The sequence below is a fragment of the Quercus robur genome, chromosome 10 (genome assembly GCF_932294415.1).
Source record: "Quercus robur chromosome 10, dhQueRobu3.1, whole genome shotgun sequence".
Taxonomy (NCBI): Eukaryota; Viridiplantae; Streptophyta; class Magnoliopsida; order Fagales; family Fagaceae; genus Quercus; species Quercus robur.
In genome coordinates, this window is record NC_065543.1 from 17663218 (window position 1) to 17684379 (window position 21162).

At 34.9% G+C, this 21162-nt stretch overlaps 2 protein-coding genes across 2 annotated transcripts; both read right to left on the reverse strand.

Moving 5' to 3' along the window:
- Positions 1 to 1960: 1960 nt before the first annotated feature.
- LOC126702400 (uncharacterized) lies at positions 1961 to 3613 on the reverse strand. Its single transcript, XM_050401088.1, has 2 exons — positions 3398 to 3613; positions 1961 to 2602 (listed from the first exon to the last, which is right to left on the reverse strand). The coding sequence occupies exons 1-2, from the start codon at positions 3545 to 3547 to the stop codon at positions 1970 to 1972; spliced, it is 783 nt and encodes a 260-aa protein (XP_050257045.1). The 5' UTR covers positions 3548 to 3613; the 3' UTR covers positions 1961 to 1969.
- A 9694-nt stretch (positions 3614 to 13307) lies between these two features.
- On the reverse strand, positions 13308 to 15261 carry LOC126703535 (uncharacterized). Its single transcript, XM_050402499.1, has 2 exons — positions 15041 to 15261; positions 13308 to 14564 (listed from the first exon to the last, which is right to left on the reverse strand). Exon 2 carries the CDS (start codon positions 14558 to 14560, stop codon positions 13502 to 13504), a length of 1059 nt encoding a protein of 352 aa, XP_050258456.1. The 5' UTR covers positions 14561 to 14564; positions 15041 to 15261; the 3' UTR covers positions 13308 to 13501.
- Positions 15262 to 21162: the final 5901 nt, after the last annotated feature.

Consider the following 21162-nt stretch of genomic DNA (forward strand, 5'->3'; position numbering starts at 1 on the left):
AATGTCTTCCCTTTTACATTAAGGACCAGATAAAAACCTTGACCCTTGAAGCCAGATCCAAAAGAATCATCAAAGTTCTCATGATGACCTTAAATAACACCACAACCATTTTCTTGCCCTTTATCCTAACCCAGACTAGTCATGGAAAACCCGTTTTGCTTTTTGGACAGCCAATTGGACTGTATTACGTTATCTTTACATGTGGTACTTACTCAATGAGTAATTGAGTATTACTTGTGTATTCATTTTGAACCAGGATTTTACAGGCTCCTTTTCCCCTGTGAAAATAAGTATTTTAAAAAATTCCGTTTTGAAATTTTGAAAAAGATGCTGATAATGGAAATTGGAAAGAGTATCCTATTACAAATCATCCAAGATTTGGACACAAAATCACTGTAGGATCAATGATTGTCAAGCTCAACTTGAAAAATGACATCCACACAGAAGGAATCTTCCACCCGTTAGAAGTTCATTGGCTCACTAACTCAGGTGACTCCTTTCATGTACATATAGACCCCTCCTAGTCATGTTGTCAGAAAGCTCTCAGAATGATAGAATCTCTTAATACAAGAACTCTATGTGAAACAGGCCCAAGTACTCTAGAAGCCTACAAACAACAATGACCACATGATGACCCTTGAGAACTACCCAAACCCCTTTTAGCTAACCATCATGACCACTATTATGATAATCATGACCTAGATACTGACCTTGATGAAGAATAGTTCCAAGGAAGAGATAGATGGGACTAAAAGTTGTCAAAACATAAAAAAAATTAAAAAAAAATAAAAAAAAGTCCTGGAAGCATCTCTCTCGCTCTCTCTCGGCACAAATGACACTTCGCACTATTTGAAAATTCCATACTTAAGTCTCTGCTTTCATCTAACAACTTGTTTTGAGTGCACACAGTGACTGTATTATGGCTATATATGTGCGAGGGAGTGTGTATTGCCAATGGTAGATAAATAGTACTTAAAGATGAAAAATGAATCATGAAGAGCCAGTGAATTTAAAACAATTTTAAGTGACGCATGTGCTCATGAAGCAAATTGGATATTTTTGAAAAGTTTAGTATTACCTGACATTTGCCCAAATCTTAAAACTAGTTTTTGTATTTCATCATTCTTTCTTTCTAATTAAATGGTTGGGAGGCTACGTTTTACTTACTCTGTCAAGTGGTTTTTCCCCCCTCAATAGAAGATATATTACACAAAACAAAATATTTATTTATTTATTATTTTTTTATAAGGGATTACAATTTTATTTCAATAATAAATTTAAAAAGTACACAAAACAATTGGAAAAAGGAGAAAATCATGTCTCTCATTTAAGCCAAAGATAAGACTCCTGTTGCGGAGAAGCGTGGTGGGCCAAATTCTGTGCTACCATGTTAGAGCTAGCTAGAAGCACATCGATTCAACAGTATTTCGAGGCCAAGCACAGAGAGAATAATTATGGCTCCAAATTTCAGCAAGTAGCCAGCTTGGATGACCCTCGTAGTAGATCATATTACTTAGGCCTCGATCAGACACAAACTTGATGGTGGCTTCACTGGCTTGTAACAAAGCAATATCTTCGGCATAATGATCATTCTCCAGTACTTATTGTTTACTAAAAGCAACAGTAACTAAACAAAGATGGTCACTTGCAAATAAGTTGCAATGATACAAACAACCACAGTAACTGGTGGGACGAAAAATGCACAAGAAAGGCAACACTCTACATAAGCCAAGCCCTAAGAAAGGACTAGGATTTCAGCGAAAAATTTAAGGCCCACATTGTTTAATTTAACACTTTTTCAAGAGCAATAGTAACTAGAGAATTTCAATGGCACATATGGAGAAGGCTACTAAATTAGTATATTACGATTAACCATTACAATATCTTATGCAAATATCATAAACAACCCTCCACTCCCACTTTCCCCGACCCCCTTACCCTGTGGAGTTCTTTTTAAAAAAAAAAAAAATTAAAGCTTAACTTTTCCAGCAAGCATAAAGCCCTTATAGGTTATTGATCTGATCAATGTAGGTCCTCCCCAAGCACTTTCAAGTTCTTTAACCACGCTTTCTGATAACAAATCAACACCTTGGTCTTTGGCTGTATTTACTGGAGACCATGACCTTAACATATTCAAGAATTTCTCAAATGACACCTCTTGTGGTATATCTAGTTGTTGTGGTTTCCCCTCACATCCTATACCTACACTTTCAAAAGGAAATGGAAGTGTCTTATAATCATCAAATACACTTTCTATTTTTGGTTCCCAATAGGGAAGAGTTGTGTCATAAAAACGCTTCATTATGGGATCAAAAATGGGACTAACTACTATGCCTTTATAAGCCCAAACAGCAATTACACCTCCTGGCTTTCTTAGAAGCCGTGTCACTAGGGAGTAGAACTTTGGGAGCTCAAACCAGTGGACAGCTGTGGCCACAGTAATCAAATCAACTGAATTTTCTCCTCCAATCAAGGCCACTAATTCATCATCTGTCATGGATAATGGAGTGTGGAGATATCGAATGCGAGGGTGTGGCATTGCAAGTTTCAACTGAGCCTCACTCACATCGGTTCCAACTACTTGCTCATAATGCTCTGCAATCTGTCAAGAACAATGTAATGCAATTCTATCAATCTTAGTTTTATTTGATTCTTCATAAACATCAAGATGCGAGGAGACAATTTTATTTTGCAGAAAAGTAACAATATTTTTTTTTTCACTTTTTTCAGTCTAACTGTACAAGATACGGACAAGTTCATGGATTAATACATGTAATACCCAAGATGAAATAACTCTTTTGCTAGAGATTAAGAGTTGATAAATTAACTCTGAACTTTTTTCTTTTAATTTTCTAACTCAACTAATTCAAGGGTTGGGATTGAAAGTTAATTTTTAATTCTCAATCTTAGCCATTGATCGAAAATAGAGTTTTAACAATTTCTGCTTTTCTGATATTATCCATATAAATGAATCATCACTAAAAAGCACCATCAATTGAGAGCTCAATTGTGATAATCAGACTTCTAAATTTACATTACGGGTGACATGAATCTAGGCTCTAACAGTACAGGTCTTAGAACATCCTCTTTATGCTAGTCAAACTAGCAATTTGGTGGAAGAATAACTAAACACCCATATAAACAGCACACATCAAGCTCAATAATCAGCCATATAATTTTTTGTTTATATTTCTGTCCCTCATAACTTGAAATCTTAGCTCCAAGGGAATAGTAAGATGCTTTAAGAGAGGTTGGATATGCGCCCACATTAGCGGCAAAAAAAAAAAAAAAAACAAAATTATAAGCACAAAATGTAAATTGCTCAACAGAAACTGGCTAAGATGGATCAAACTACAATGTAATTGAGAGATGTAGAGAGGAAAAAAAAGACACTAACACCAATAGCAGCTTGGCCATTGCCGGTGCCAACATCCCAAGCTAAAGAGTGGTGAGGAGTGAGAGCAGCCAGCATAGAGTACCACTCGGTTGGATAAGTTGGCCTACCATTCAAGTAAAAATCAGCTTGCTTGTCAAACTTGCCAGCCATTCTCTTAGGTTAAGCTTGGTCTGTTGGTCTTGTGAATTGCTTCCGTTTTCATTTTTAAAGTCGTTGATGCTTGCTGGTAATTGTTTTCCGAAGCTTATGACGTATATGCTTACGCTCTCAGCATCCGTAATTGACAAGTCTTGTGAATTGTACCAGCATCCGCAATTGACGTATATGCTTACGCTCTCAGCCTAAGACTATTTTCACAACTTTAATACAATTTTTCTTGTGTGGACTTGCGAGTCGACAATTATAGACCCACATAAATTTATTATTTTATTTTTACTACTTTTAACTTGTTAAGTTGTAATAAAAGTTGTAGAAATTTTTGTGTCAATGGACTTATGGCTACCTGCCGACCTGGTGGGATTCATCTAGACCAAAGTTTAATTCGTACCTCTTCTATCTTTGTAGGCGGCTTTTTTTTTTTTTTTTTTTTTTGGGTGGTTATGAGTCATTCTGTTAAGTTTCGTGGTCATGGTTTGTTTCTAGCTTGCCATTGGCTAACACTAGCATCAGGCGTTCTATTAAAATGAAATTTTAACACATTAAAAATTTATTTTATTTATTTTAATACACCATTTTATAATACTTCTTATATCACTTATTTTATTTTTATCATTTTAATTAAATATTATTTCTTTATTTATTTAGTTTTGTTATTTCTTTTTTGTTGTTCCCAAAAGCATTAGAGACATATGAGAGAGAAAATTTAAATAACTATTAATTAATTAAAACAATCTTGAAGAGAGAGAAAGTTTGAATAGGCCAATAGGGTAGTTACCTGCCGACCTGGTGGGATTCATCTAGACCAAAGTTTAATTCGTACCTTTTTTATCTTTGTAGGTGACTTTTCTTTTTCTTTTTCTTTATTTTTTATTATTAATTTTTTTTTGGTGGTGATGAGTCATACTGTTAAGTTTCGTGGTCATAGTTTGTTTTTAGCTTGCCATTGGCTAACACTAGCATTAGGCGTTCAATTAAAATGAAATTTTAATACATTAAAATTTTATTTTATCTATTTCAGTACACCATTTTATAATGCTTCTTATATCACTTATTCTATTTTTACCATTTTAATTAAATATTCTTTCTTTATTTTTTTTTTCTTTTTTGTTGTTGCCAAAAGCATTAGAGACATATGAGAGAGAAAATTTAAATAACTATTAATTAATTACAACAATCATGAAGAGAGAGAAAGTTTGAATAAAAAAAAAACTAAAATATTATTTTTGGCACTTGGCACATGCTTTTTTAGTGTTTGGTGTAAATGCTAGAATTAGAATTAGAAAAAAAAAAAAAAAAATAAAATAAAACACCCAAATTATCCTTACAATGCTAGAATTAGAAATTTAGAATTGCACCGTAGCATGTGCCAATTTTTTTTGGTATTTGGCACATGATTTTTTAGTGTCTGGTATGCTAAATTTTAAAAATTTGGCATTTAATTAGCACAATAGGTGCTAATAGCGAGGTAATAAGACTTAAACTGAGAGGTCATGTCATCGTTGCTGTTTAGTTTAAAATAAAGTACTTTTTATTCACGTGATGTGTTGCTGTTGCGTGCTTATTCATCTTATTTATACATATTTGTGTTGTTAGATTTGGGTATCGATTTTCGTCTTTCATGATAGTGAATTATTGTTTCTACAGCCAAACACCTGCATGAACTGCTTTCATTGTGTTGTTTATATATATATATATATATATAAGGGTTTTAAACTTTAGTTGTCTCAAATTTTATCAAATATTAACCCAATAATTAATTAGATTATTTATATATGCAATAGATTTGAATCAAACAAACATCAAATAAGCATAGATCACATGAACACCAAGAATGATGACCCATGAAAACTTTTGAAACTGTGGTTTCAAAGTAAAAAAAATGTGGGGTGGATTTAACCTAAACAATCCTCAAGGCAATATTTCACTAATAGAATCAAAGTTTATACAATAGACTTAACCCTAAATCTACTGCTACTCCATATAGTACTTATTAGCATGACCACACGTAACTCTGAATTCACAAATTCTTCTACTGTAAAACTCTTACACACAAACTCCCCTATTTGTGACTCTGAGATCTCCACTCAACGATTTAAATCAACAACTGTGGTTGATTGAATTCTCTATGACTTCATATAGATTTGCACTATGGCAGCAATAACAATATTGTATGTGTTGATCTTTCTCTATATGCTCTTAAACTCTCATGGGTTGAATAGATAAAGGCTCAAATCAACTATGAAAGTCTCCAGTATAGTGAGATTGAGAGAAACTTGTTTATACAAACCCTAGCTGCATATACAGTGATTTATCTCTCTGAAAAGCCTTCCTAGGGATAGCTTATGATGTCCTTTAAATAGCACAACAATTGGATCATGAATCGGGCATGAAATGAGCAAGTTATGAGCTTTTTCACGTGTCAAATTTTTGCTGATATCGCAATCTCGATCGATCGAGCCAGGTGTCGACTGGTGTTGAAGTGACAGTTTCAATCAGTCGAGCTGGTGTCAAAGTGACAAAACCAAAACCTTTGTTTATTGCTCTAAACTTGATTCTTTCTTGATCTGAACTTGGATCTTGGTCTTAAACTATAAAATACACTCAATACTCATCAAAAAGACTATAAATGGATTACATTTGATCACGGTTTGCCAACTTAAAAATATGGGTCTTGGTCTTGCTAACATTTTGTTTGTTTCAAAGATCAATTATGATTGGTGCTTATTTGGGTTTAGGTTAAATTTATGGTAGGTTTCAATTAATTATCATACTTAATATTTGGTAAAAGGTATTTTTTGCTTTGTTTATAACTTATACTATGATAGATTGATAGTGTCTTTTATGTTCTCCCCCTCTTTTACTTGGAACCTGCATCCTCTTTTGATTTATCAAATTATTTTAGATTACATTGCTAGTACAAATTCATGTTATACCATTTTCCAAACACACGCATATAATTTAAGAGAAATATTTCAAACTATTTTACAACAATTTCATACTATTGAGTTGAAAAGCTTTTATTGATTCTCATCTATTCTACTACTTACATCATTTTTATTCCATACCAATAAAAATTTGTTGTATATAGTATATACATGGATAGGTTGTAATAATGTTATTTGAGTTTAGAGAATACTGTTGCATAAAGTAAAAATTCAAGTTCTGGAATTTTCTAAGTGAAAATTCAGAATTAAGCATTTTTAATCAGTCGAAGCTTTGGCTCGATCGATTGAAATGGTAAAGAAACAATCTTGGAGCTTCTGGATGGCTCAATCGGTATTTGATTCTTGTTTGATCGATCGAAAAGAGCATTCAATCAATTGAAAGAACCTCTCGATCAATCGAAACTCGAAAGCTGAATTTTTTGCAGAATTTTCTGGGGATTGTTCGAAAAGGTTGAAGAGGTTTCATGCCTTGTGAACTGTTTTATGAAATATATTAACTCTCTATACATGCCTTTTGATGAAATATAACACTATGGGTATAAATTGTGGCCTATGTTCACTTGAAAATAACCCAATATCTTGGTTGTATCATGTGGACAAATTTACGATAACCCTTTAGCAACAATAATGTGGGGGGGCAAATATTGTCTAAGGAAAATGATATTGTGTTTCCAAGTTATTTATTTTCTATTTGTGTTTTGTGTTAACCTTGTTCTTCCATTATTACTTTGTATAATATCCCCAACAATCTTAGACAATATTTCCTATGATGGAAGGAACAAGTGATGTTTCAGCGTTGAAGATGTTGAATCATGAGTTGGTGAAATTGGATCGCTTTGATGGAACTAATTTCTCTCAATGGAAAGACAAGATGAAATTCCTACTTACTGCACTCAAACTCTTCTATGTCTTGGACCTGAAGTTGATGCCTTTTCCTATTATGAGTGATGAAGACACTGATGAGATAAAGGCCCAAAGAAAGAAACAGGAGGAAGATGAATTGATATGCAGATGGCACATTCTCAATACTCTTTCGGATCGTCTCTATGATCTCTATACATCATTGAAGTCACCGAATGAGATTTGGAATGCTTTGGAAGCGAAGTACAAAACTGAGAAAATAGGTACGAATAAGCTTATTATTCAAAAGTATTTTGATTATAAAATGCTTGTTAATATCTCAGTTTTGGATCAAGTACATGAGTTACAGATTTTGGTCAATAAACTCCATGATTTATCAATCAATATTCCTGAATCATTCCAAGTGGGTGCAATCACTGCAAAACTCCCATCAAGTTAGAATAATTTTAGGAAGAAGCTTTTGCATATGTCAGAAGATCTCACTTTAGATCAATTCGAACATCTTCAAATTGAAGAGGAAAGTCGAGTTAGAGATGGGACTAACACCAATTCTAAAGTGAATGTGAACAATGTGAGCAATGTTCAAAGTGGGAGTTTAAGTAAGATCGATAAGTACATGAAAATGAACAAAAGTGGGAGTAATTTCAAGAAGAACAACTCCAAGAATCCCAACAAAGACAAGGAGAACCGAGCATGTTTCCATTGTGGAAAGAAAGGCCATTACATTCGCGAATGTAAACTCTTAAAGAACAAGAAAAATGATGAAGGCAATACCATTGAAACGAATGTCATTGAGGACATTGTTGCAATGGTGAGTGGCATACATATTGATATGATCACTAAAGTTCATATGGTTGTGATTACAAATCCTTTTGATTGGTGGTTCAACTTGGGTGCAACGGTGCATGTGTGCAACAATAAAGAGCAATTCAGGACTTATGATGAGTCTTTCATAGAACAACAAGTGTTGATGGGCAACCACAATAAAGCAAAGGTTCTTAGAAAGGGCACCGTTGAAGTGAAAATGAGTTCTGGCAAGATGCTGATCTTGACCAATGTTTTTCATGTACCTGATATCAAGAAGAATCTAGTATCTGCCAATTTGTTATGTAAGAGTGGTGTAAAAGCTATACTTGAATTAGACAAGTTAATCTTGTTCAAGAATGGGATATACGTAGGAAAAGGAAATGCTACTGATGGCATGTACAAATTAAGTATAATTAATAAAGAAGTTTCTGGTTGTGCTTATTTTGTTGATTCTTCATATTTGTGGCATGCTAGATTAGGACATTTAAATTTCAAATACTTGAAGTTTATGTCAAAGCATAGTATGATTTCATATAAGCAAGATGATAAAAAGAAATGTGAAATTTGTATTCAAGCAAAGATGACAAAGAAACATTTTTCTAAGTTAAATAGAAATTCTATTATACTTGAACTTGTACATTCTAATGTATGTGAATTGAATGGTGTATAAAGTAGAGGAGGTAAAAGATACTTCATTCAATTCATTGATGATTTCTCTAGATTTATATATGTGTATTTAATGAGAAATAAAGATGAATCCTTTGACATGTTCAAATGTTATAAAACTGAAGTAGAAAATCAAAAGGATAGGAAAATAAAGATCCTATGAAGTGATAGAGGTGGTGAATATTTTCCTAATGGTTTTTTTACGTTTTGTGAGGACCATGGTATAATACACCGAAGTTCAACCCTTTATACACCCCAACAAAATGGTTTGGCTGAAAGGAAAAATAGGATTCTTGTAGATATGGTAAATGTCATGATCTTAAGTGCAGAGCTCCCATTTAATTTATGGGGAGAGGCATTGCTTACAGCATGTCATGTGCACAATAAAGTACCTTCCAAGAAGATTAAAGTATTTCCATATGAGTTATAGAATGGAAGGAAACCAAACCTTGATGATATCAAAGTGTAGGGGTGTTTAGCCTTTTATAGAGTGGTAGATCCAAAAAGAACAAAGTTAGGACCAAGAGCTATAAAAAAGTGTGTTTGTAGGTTATGCTGAAAATTCAAAAGCATATAGATTATTAGACTTAAGCTCTAATACAGTGGTGGAATCAAGAGATGTTGAGTTTATTGAGGATAAATTTAATAAAGATTCCATGGGTGCTTTGATACCTACTCAAACACAACAATGTGACTCTAATCCTAATACTACTTTGCGTGGTAATAAAAGGATTAAAAGTGGTTCACCAAGTGAACAAAGAAAGAGTCAAAGGATAAGAAAAGTAAAGGACTTTGGTCCAGACTTCATTTCTTATCAAGCTCAATTGTTTCTTGTAAGGTTGAATTTATTCAACCATCTAATTGGCTTTATTCCGTGCCAAATTTGCTTGTAATTCAGCATTTAGTAACCCTGTATTTAGGTGGGTTTGTTGTAAAGGTAGTGAGTGAGATAGAGTGAAGTTTGCTCAAGAGTGTGCAAGAAAACAGAGACTCGTGGTTGGGACTCGCGGGTGGACTCGCGGCTGTAAGCCGCCAGAAGCAGCACACGTGCCAAGCATGCTGGAAGATGAACAGTCATGCTAGCTGGAGCACTACAAGACAAAACAGGACAACTGGCCATACGGTTAACTCGCGACTGGATCTCGCGACTTGGTCAAGCCGCGAGGTCAAGCCGCGAGCCACCCCTGTTTTGTAAAACCTGACGTTTCACATTCCTCTCCCACTCCAGTATAAATACCCCTTTTACCCACGATTGAAAGAGAGCTTCCAAAGAGAATTTTGAGAGAGAAACCCTAAAGAAAAACCAGATTGTTTCACCCACAATCTATACCTTAGAGTCTCTTCAAATTCCCTTACTCTCTTCCTCTCCATTGTCAAATCCTTGAGAGGCATTATACCAAAACTAGTTCTCACCATTATCATATCTGTGAGACAGTTGTTTGGATTTCTGGGAAGCAGTTAGGAAGGAGTCAATCTTCATTGGTTGATGCTACGGTCTAGTAGCGGAATCCGGGAAGCTAGAAAAGAAAAAGGTTCGGCGCAACCTCGTTGGAGCAAGAAGCTTGGAGGGCTTAGGTGCACTGGGTAGATTAGGCTTGGAGGGTCTATTGCTGTCCTTGTATCCCAACTATATTTTCTAGTGGATTGATTACCGCTTGGAGGGCGGCAGAGAGGTTTTTTGCCGAGGACTTCGGTTTCCTCTTCAATAACACATCGCGTGTTGTCTTTGTGTTTGCATCTTCCTTCCTCTCTATCTTTGCCTTTATATTATCTGCTGTGGTTTTATTTTATTATGGCTTAGATAGTTTTTTAACCAATTTCATATTATAGCATGTGTTAAGTTTCCGCACACTAGTTGTTTGACATATTGCTTGTATTGGTTAAGTTGTATTTTGGGGGTCTAAACGTTCAAAGGTGTTTTGTACACGTTTTTGAACTTTGATTTCTTATTAAAGGAAATAAACAAGTGGTCCTAAATAAAATACCTATAGTGTTTAATACAGAGGATGATCCTAAATCATATAAGGAAGCTGTGGCTTCTAGAGATTTAGCTTTCTGAAAAGAAGTTGTAAATGATGAGATGAACTCAATATTATCTAATAATACTTGAGTTCTAGTGGATCTATCTACTGGTTCTAAACCAATTGGTTGTAGATGGGTATTTAGAAGAAAATATAATACTAATGGATTAATATAAACCTTTAAAGGAAGGTTAGTGGCAAAAGGCTTTAAACAAAGGGAAGGAGTAGACTATTTTGATACCTATGCACCGGTGGCTAGGATCATGTCTATTCGTGTAGTATTAGCTCTTGCATCCATATACAAGTTAATTGTACATCAAATGGATGTTAAGACAGCTTTCCAAAATGGTGATCTTGATGAGGAAGTTTACATGGAACAACCTGAGGATTTTGTACTTCCTAGAAATGAAAAGAAAGTTTGCAAGTTAGTCAAGTCTTTCTATGACATGAGAAGTTTGACTCAGCGATTTTGTCTGATGGCTTTATGCATAATAGTTCCGACAAATGTATGTATTCCAAATTCACAAAGGAATATTGAGTCATTGTATGCCTTTATGTGGATGATATGCTCATATTTGGTACAGATATTAAAGGTGTATGTGAAACTAAAAAGTATCTATCTTCTGTGTTTAAAATGAAAGATTTAAACGAAGTGGATACTATTTTGGGAATCAAAATTAAAAAACATAGTGAAGAATTTTCATTATGTCAATCTCATTATGTTGAGAAAGTGCTTCAAAGATTTGAACATCTTAATATAAAGGAAGCAAATACACCTTTCGATTGGAGCATAAAGTTGGGTGAAAACACTAGAAGAGCAATTGCATAGCTCGAGTATGCTAGTGCTATTAGTAGCATGATGTATGCTAGTGCATTGTACAAGATCAAATATATCATTTTTAGTGGGCAAACTTTTTAGATTTACAAGTAATCCAAGTGTGGATCACTGGAAAGCAATTGGTAGAGTTCTTGGTTACTTAAAGAAAACCATAAGTTTGAGACTCTTTTATTCCGAATTTCCAGCTGTGTTGTAAGGTTATTCAGATGCTAGTTAGATTACTAGTGTGAGTGATAACAAATCCACGTCTGGTTGGATATTCACTCTTGGTTGGGGTGCCATCTATGTCTAACAACATATTTCTTAGTCATTTCGCTTCCTTGCCTGCTGCCGCCAAGGCTATAAATTCTAATTCCATGATGGAGTGAGAAATACACGTTTATTTCTTTGATGCCCATAGAGTTATGGCCACAATCAATACTAGCCATTTTGGTGTGCTGCGATAGTGAAGCCACCTTGGGCAGAGCATATAGCAAAATGTGTAATGGAAAGTCTAGACATATAGGTCTAAATATTTAGGTCATTGGATTGTTTTGGTTTGTCTAAATAGTGGAATTATAATTTGGGTTTTAGAAGTCTCTTTTTTAAGTTGATTCCTTATAAGTATATACTACTTATAAATCTCTAGTTAGAACTTCAATCATTCCTCCTTATTTCACTATTCTGTTTGTTGATTGCATATCTATAGAGAAGCCAATAAATGTGTCTCATTGTGTAGTGTATATGGGCAACCAACTTTTGCATCCTTTTGAACTTTTTTGTTTTTGATAATTCAATAGTTAGGGTTAGGAGATTTGAATCTTAGATGTTTTTATTGAAAATACAGAAGTGCTAATTGAGTTATTTGCTTACATGGCTCTTGGCACTTCTTTTTGTACTATTTGGTAATTCATATGTAATTTAATTGCCTATGGGAAACTCGGTAGTTATCTACTTGAGGCTAATATGAGTCCAAATTTTCTGTCCCACTTTTCTTGTTCTACTCTATACTCCATCAATAAAAACTTGCCACATATTCATCTAATTAATTAATTACTACCATTAATTAATAATGGTAGATTAATAAATCAATAATGGTAGTATTCAATTAGTTAGGTGAACATGTGGCAAGTTTTTATTAGTGGAGCATAGAGTGGAACAAGAAAAATGGGACAGAAGATTTGAACTTGGCTAATATACCCATTTTTCATATTATTTGTTATCTAGTTGTAATATGAATCATATGATCCTAAAAAGAACCAACAACGAAAACATACTCAAGAATCTTCCAAATGCAACAAAACTTTCTCTTCCAATCTGAATTAATTAGTAACCTTCATAATAGTCTGCTTAAAGTCCACAACTTAACTTGTAAATCACAATTATAGTCACTATATTTTGCATTTTTTATTAATAGCCCCTCGTGATAGCCAACTGAAAGTTTACAACTTCAGTTAATTACAACTATAGTCAATAAATTTTGTATTTGTTAATAATTCAACGATTTCAATCCTTAATGATGAGGAAATAAAGACAAATGAAATATCTTTTGAGAATCTAAGTTTCAAGGCGAATAATATTAATCAAAAAGCGCAAAGTGCAACCAAAAAGAGTTTTGCTCACTATTTTGTCCATATCTCACAAAATATTATGTATTTCAAGATGAAATTATTGAATGTCAAATTACACATCTAGGCCTTCCTTTAAGCACTTATTCAACCTTCCGCTCAAAAAATAAAATAAAATAAAGAAAAAAGAAATAGTTACTGTCGTCAAAGCTGCCATGCCCGAAGTAACCCAAAATCCACAAAGAGCTTGTCTAAGAAATCTAGTTGTGGGAGGATTCTCTGCAGAAATTTCGCTTGAGAATGCTAAAATTGAATCTTGAATTGCTTTTATCCCAAAAAAGTCCAATCACATCACCTTCTTTTAGTTCCCTCCTTATAACAAATTCCTTGGTCCAATCTTCAACGAAGACATTGCTCCCATTTGTTCTCTGTTTGAAGATCAATTGATGCTCAGACTTGGTATCAAAATCCCAAACAACCACTTGTACCCCATACTTAGTTATGAAATCTTCAATATATTTTTGTTCTAACTCAGTCAAAACATGCTTCTTTACCAAGTCTGTCTCCAAAAAGAGCCTCACCCATTGCTCGTTACTATAGCTTGCCTCAACCCTCTTCCTTATAACGCAAGTATCCTCAAAGCCGTCCAATGAAGCACCTCTATGACTTTCTTCCTTTAAAACTTCATGGCCATTAACTTTCTTTCTTTTGCTTATTTCACAATCTTGAGACGCGAGAGAGACATTGCTAGCAAAGTTTTCAAGTGATTTCCTCTTTTGGTTGATGCGATTAGGACCATAACCCAACCTCAATTCTGTTGAAATCTCTTCCAGTTCTTGCTGGTTCTTGGTCTTAGATAGTTTTGCTTCACTGATCTGAGGTTCGCGATCTTTCTTTTCCATCGTAGCAAGAAAATTATAAAAGACAGGTTCTCTTTGTTTCCTCGTAGAAAAAATCAAATTAATCTGATCATTAGTTGGGATATTCTCTGTCATGACCTTGGAAGAAACCGATGGAAGTTCACTCTTTATGCCATCTCTTAGTTCTTGGTTTCGCTGGGCTTGTAGCATAGCACTCCTTAGCTTCAACACGGCTGTTTTTCTTTTCTCTGGCATAGAAGAAAGCAATAAATCCAAAGAAAGTTCACTCTTTTCTCCTCCTTTTCCTCGTTGGTTTTTCAGGGCTTGTAGCCTATGCTTCAAAGCAGCAAGTTTATAGTCAATAGCTTGTGCAGTTCTGGGTTTAGAGAATAAACCCGACTCTGATGGGCACGGTAATGCAGATGAACTGGGTATGGAGGAACCTGAAAATTCTTCCATCACGCTGAGAAAAATTAAGAGAGAAAGAGTTTAACAATTATGGGGGTGGTTTTTGAATGAATGAGAAAGAGAAGGCAGTGTTAGAGTTAAATAGAAGAAGAGAATAAACGGTGTGGGAAACGTTCAATGCCAACACGGAAAACTAAAACTCATCGCAAGAAATTTAAAGCTCAAGTAGTATTAGTAATTTGTGTTTCCAAATCCTATTAGGAATTGGCTTAGTCGGTGGTTCTAATTTCTAACGGCTAGAAGCCTAGAAGAGCAGAACAGATGGGTGTGTGTATTGGGCCTTGTTGGTCGGTACTCATTAGGGCCAAGGTCAATTCCAATTAGGTAAATAGGTTTAGGACACAACTACTTTCACAAGTATTGAGGTGGCAATTTTCTGATTGGTATGCAGATGTTAATTATAGTTATGTGCATAAGTGTTGTATTAAACGAATGTAAAGCATTTAGAACAACATAAGAAATTAAGTATACCTCGTGGTAGGTCAATTGTGGCTTCTCTTGCTCTCAGTAGCTCCTGCGCCGATGAGAGTGGTGATTGCTTCTCTTCCTCATCTCTTTTTCGGGATAGTCGTTTGTATTTGCTTTGAGTGTTGCTAGATCAAGCTGACTCTAGGAGTGGATTATAACGTCATCAGGTATTGTTCTGTACTTTGTGTGGGTCTCGCATCTTTCGATTAGAAAGTGAAATTGTGGCTTTGGTTGTGCGGCTGTTGGTGGAATAGTTGGAGAGGGTGTGGCCATTATTGCCCTTCCACAATCACTAGTTAAATTCAGATATGTGTCGCATATTCCACACACTGACTATTGCAAACTTACTGTATACACAATATCACCAAGGCTGAATTATGATTTGAAAATACGATTTTACCATTTTAACTGAATGCGATTTTACAAGGAATGTATACAAAGTGTACAACAAGAAGAGTGCAATAAGATTTTTTTTTTTTTTTTTTTTTTTTTTTTTTTGAGAATTGTGCTATTAAATATTTACAATATTTTCAAAATAATACTTAGGTGACAAGTTATTATTAGCTTTAATTTAAACCCACCACTAACGTAACATTTTATTTACCACTTATAGTTAGGGAGACAATATTCCACAACAAAGCCTAGGTATAAGCTATTAATGGTAAATAAATAAATAAATAAAAGTGATGAAGGGGATGCAGATGAGAACTACTAACAGTTTGTCACCTAGGCTTTGTTGTGAAAATATTGTGGATGTAGAACTGTTCTATAGATATAGTACATGATTATTATTATTATTATGGGTTCTAGTCAAGGGAGTCAATACCATACCAGAGACTATTTCGGTTTGATTAAGGAAACAAAATATTTTAGGTATTGGTTGATACCGGTGTACTATTTCGGATTTTACAAGATATATATAAGTTTTTTTTTTTTAATATAAATTATAACATGTATAGGTTTAATATATTAGTCATTATATATTACCCGAGTATATATTAACATAAATAGTATATATTTATATTTAGAAAAAAAAAATTACTATATTTACAATAAACAACAAGTGAAGGAATGAAAGAAAAATGAAAAAAATATAAAAATATAAAAAGAATAAAAAAGAAAAGAAAAAGAAAGATAGATGCACACGTGATGACTCTAGAATGGAAAAAGAAATACTAATTTAGCTCACATTTGAAAGGAGAAAATGAAATGGAATGAAATGAAATGAAATAAAAAGAATATTTTTCCATTCCCTTGTTTGGGAGTTTTAATGGAGAGATGGAAAGTTCATCCTTTTTTTAGGAATTTAAATGAGAGAGAATGAAATGGATAAGAGAGAACACTTATTCCTTTCTATTCCCTTAAAATCTCAAATTTTCATCTCCCCCAAAATTGGGAGGAATTGGAGGGAATGGAATTAGATTTAATGAATTTTTTACTAAAACTCCCAAAATACCCCTATATATTCAACCTTTTATTTTAAAATAAGAATCTAATAGTAATATTGTCATAAAATGATTTCATTCCTTTCCTTCTATGTTACTCCAAACCAAGGTTACTTACATTCCATTCATTTCCATTGCTTTCCATTCATTTATTTTAAAACATCCAAACAATGTTACTTAATTCGATTCCACTCCTTTCCATTCTCTTATGAACTCCCAAATGAAGCTTAAATTGCCACACCACTCCCACTAGTGGTGGATCCAAGAAATTTTTCTAGGGGGCAAGCTAAATGTAACAAAATTCTAAAGAAAAAAGAGAGAAAAAAAAAAAAAAAGTTGACGAGCCCAAATTCCAAGACTTTTTTTTTGCAAAAAAACACCATTTTGCTAACAATTTTGTTAGTTAGCAACATTTCCAAACTATTTAGAAAATTTAGCATCTCAAGTCATTGAGACTTAAGTTAACTGTAGCAACTCGAGTCTCTAAGACTCGAGTTCCATGTGCTTGCAGAGCTGATGTGGATTAAAATCCATGTGGAACTCGAGTTTTAGAGACTCAAGTTCTAGTTCCTGCACTGAGTTTTTGTTCTTCCTTCATTTTTCTTTCTTAAGACTCAAATCAAAGATTAAGAAAATACCTAAAACCCATTGTTCTTCCTTCTTTTTCTTTTCTTAAGACCTAAATCAAAGATTTAGAAAATACCCAAAACCCAAAGGCTCGAGTTCCTGCAAATTTGGTTTAAAGAGAGAGAGAGAGAGAGAGAGAGAGTGTGTGTGTGTGTGTGTGTGTGTGTGTGTGTGTGTGTGTGCGTGTGTGTGTGAGTGTGTGTGTGAGAATCTGAGGTGGAGAAGTCATCATTATGATGGTGGTGGTTTGGGTTTCATCGTTAGATCGAGTCGGCTTAAGAGAAGAGGATTTGGTTTGAGTTTAGAGAGATGAACTTGAGATCGGACCACTGCTGATGGTGGCGATGATGGTCGGAAGAAGAGCCAAGGAGGCTCGGCCATGGAAGTTTCAGAGAGCAAAGGCCGCCACCTGGGTTTAGTCTGAATCATCTCCTGGGTTCAATCCGAACCATGGGGTTGCTTCGCTTGGGGTTCAGTCCCAATCATCGCTTGGTTTCAGTCTGAACCTTGGGGTTGCTCCGTTGTTGCTTCTCTATGTTTGTTGTTTATTGTTGTTTTTGTTTTTGTTGCTTACTTTAGGCTGCAATCTAGTTTAGAGAGAGAGAGAGAATCTGAGGTGGAGAAGTAATCATTATGATGGTGGTGGCTGGGGTTTTGCCGAGAGATTAGGGGTGTCAAATGGATGGGTTTGGGCGAGTTTGGGATGGTCATAATTGGGTTGGGTATATAAAACCCATTCACCCATTAAAACTCATTTAACTAATTGCTGCTAACCCAAACCCAACCCACCTAATTATCAAAATTACTAAAATGTCATAAACACTGTAACAGCACAGAAATAGCAAAATAGAGGAATGTCCACTGTTTGGTTGCCAAGAAAATTTAGAAAAATAAGGAAATGAATTTTGAAAATTGAAATCCAATTATTTATAAACCGAAAACCAACACACACACACACACACACACACACAAAAAAAAAAAAAAAAAAAAAAAAATTCTCCTCCTCTTCCTCTAAAATCCCCAAGCTTATCATCCACCCTAACCCGACCCGAACCTAAATCTACGGCATCGTGTGTCAGGTCAAGTACCTTGTTGACTCGCCGGAGAACATTTGGGGATGCCTCGACGAGTCCATGTTCGTCGTCGTCACCCATCACGAACTAGTGCATGCCTTCGAGCCCAAGACGAAGTGTCTTCGACACGATCCGTAAGATCCGAATTGCAAACTAGTGGCCTTACCGATTCGTGTACGAGAACTTCAAGGTGTCACCGGAGATCGTCATCGGAGGAAGACTCAGATCCTCCTCTTCCTCTGCCTCTTACTCCTCCACCTAATCTCCCTTGTTATCTTTCGTCTTATTCTTCTTCACCATTTGGTCTAGCCAGACTATCCCTCGCATTTCCTTGGGCTCGAACACAATGTTTCGTATCTGGGTAATGTCCACCGTTTGGTTACCAAGAAAGTTAGGGAAACATAAGTAAGAAGAGTCTAATTTTGTAAGGCTGGGTTTTTTATTTTATTTTTATTTTTAAATTAATATCTGGGTAATGTCCACCGTTTGGTTACCGAGAAAGTTAGGGAAACATAAATGGGTAACCCAAACCCAACCCAATCCAATTATAATGGGTAAACCCCAACCCACCCAATTATCAAAATTACTAAAATGCCATAAACACTGTAACAGCACAGAAATAGCAAAATAGAGGAATGTCCACCGTTTGGTTGCCAAGAAAATTTAGAAAAATAAGGAAATGAATTTTGAAAATTGAAATCCAATTATTTATAAACCGAAAACCAACACACACACACACATACACAAAAAAAAAAAAAAAAAAAAAAAAAAAAAAAAAAAAAATCTCCTCCTCTTCCTCTAAAATCCCCAAGCTTATCATCCACCCTAACCCGACCCGAACCTAAATCTACGGCATCGTGTGTCAGGTCAAGTACCTTGTTGACTCGCCGGAGAACATTTGGGGATGCCTCGACGAGTCCATGTTCGTCGTCGTCGCCCATCACGAACTAGTGCACGCCTTCGAGCCCAAGACGAAGTGTCTTCGACACGATCCGTAAGATCCGAATTGCAGACTAGTGGCCTTACCGATTCGTGTACGAGAACTTCAAGGTGTCACCGGAGATCGTCATCGGAGGAAGACTCAGATCCTCCTCTTCCTCTGCCTCTTACTCCTCCACCTAATCTCCCTTGTTATCTTTCGTCTTATTCTTCTTCACCATTTGGTCTAGCCAGACTATCCCTCGCATTTCCCTGGGCTCGAACACAATGTTTCGTATCTGGGTAATGTCCACCGTTTGGTTACCGAGAAAGTTAGGGAAACATAAGTAAGAAGAGTCTAATTTTGTAAGGCTGGGTTTTTTATTTTATTTTTATTTTTAAATTAATATCTGGGTAATGTCCACCGTTTGGTTACCGAGAAAGTTAGGGAAACATAAATAAGAAAATTAGAGTCTAATTTTGTAGGGCTAGGTTTTTTTTTTTTTTTTTTTAAATAATTAATATCTAGGTAATGTCCACCGTTTGGTTACCGAGAAAGTTAGGGAAACATAAATAAGAAAATTAGAGTCTAATTTTGTAGGGTTGGGTTTTTTTTTTTTTTAATAATTAATATATGGAAGGGCTGGGTTGAATTTGGGTATATTATTTTTGGGTTAAATTGGGTTCAATGGGTTTTTAGTTAAAACCCAATAATCATTGGGTCTAATTGGGTTGATGCCCATTCAACCCAACTAATAATTGGGTAGGTTTGGGTTCAATTAGAGTTGGTGGGTTTGGGTGGGCAAATGGGTTTAGGCTTATTTTGCCACCCTTACGAGAGATCGAGTTGGCTTGAGAGAAGAGGATTTGGTTCGGGTTTAGAGAGATGAACTTGAGATCAAACCACTGCCGATGATGGCGATGATGGTCAGAGGAAGAGCCATGGAAGTTTCAGAGAATAGAGGCTATCGCTTGCGTTCAGTCTGAATCATCGCTTGGGTTTAGTCCAAACCGTGGGGTTGCCTTGCCTGGGTTCAATCCAAGTCATCGCTTGGTTTCAATCCGAACCATGGGGTTGCTTCGTTGTTGTTTCTCTAGATTTGTTGCTTCATAGCTGGGGTTAGGAGATTTGAATGGTAGATGTTTTTATTAAAATTACAGAGGTGCTGATTAAGCTATATGCCTACATGGCTCTTGGCACTTCTTTTTGTACTAGTTGGCAATTCGTATGTAATTTGATTGCCTATGGGAAACTCGGTAGTTATCTACATGTAGGATAATATACCCATTTTTCGTATACTTTGTTATCTTGTTGTAATATGATCCTAAAAGAACTAACAACGAGAAACATACTCAAGAATCTTCCAAATGCAACAAAATTTTCTCTTCCAATCTGAATTAATTAATAACCTTCATAATAGTCTGCTTAAAGTTCACAACTTAACTTGTAAATCACAATTGTAGTCATTATATTTTGCATTTTTGATTAGTAACCCTTCGTGATAGCCAACTGAAAGTTTACAACTTAATTTTGGTTAATTACAACTATAGTCACTACATTTTGTATTTGTTAATAATTCAATGACTTCAATCCTTAATGATGAGGAAATAAAGACAAATGAAATATCTTTTGATAATTTAAATTTCAAGGCGAATAATATTAATCAAAAAGCGCAAAGTGCAACCAAAAAGATTTTTGCTCACTATTTTTTGTTCATATTTCAAAAATTATTTTGTATTTCAAGATGAAATTATTTAATGTCAAACTACACATCTAGGCCTTCCTTTAAGCACTTATTTGACCTTCCGCTGAAAAAATAAAAAGAAAAAAGAAAAGAGAAAAAAGAAAAGAGAAATAGTTATTATCTTCAAAGCTGCCATGCCCGAGGTAACCCAAAATCCACAAAGAGCTTGTCTAAGAAATCTAGTTGTGGGAGGATTCTCTGCAGAAATTTCGCTTGAGAATGCTAAAATTGAATCTTGAATTGCTTTTATCCCAAAAAAGTCCAATCTCATCACCTTCTTTTAGTTCCCTCCTTATGACAAATTCCTTGGTCCAATC

Coding starts and splice junctions, on each gene's coding strand:
- LOC126702400 (XM_050401088.1), bottom strand. CDS start 3,547: ATGGCTGGCAAGTTTGACAAGCAAGCTGATTTTTACTTGAATGGTAGG. Junction 2,603..3,397: donor ATGGCCAAGCTGCTATTGGT/GTTAGTGTCTTT, acceptor TGTTCTTGACAG/ATTGCAGAGCATTATGAGCA.
- LOC126703535 (XM_050402499.1), bottom strand. CDS start 14,560: ATGGAAGAATTTTCAGGTTCCTCCATACCCAGTTCATCTGCATTACCG.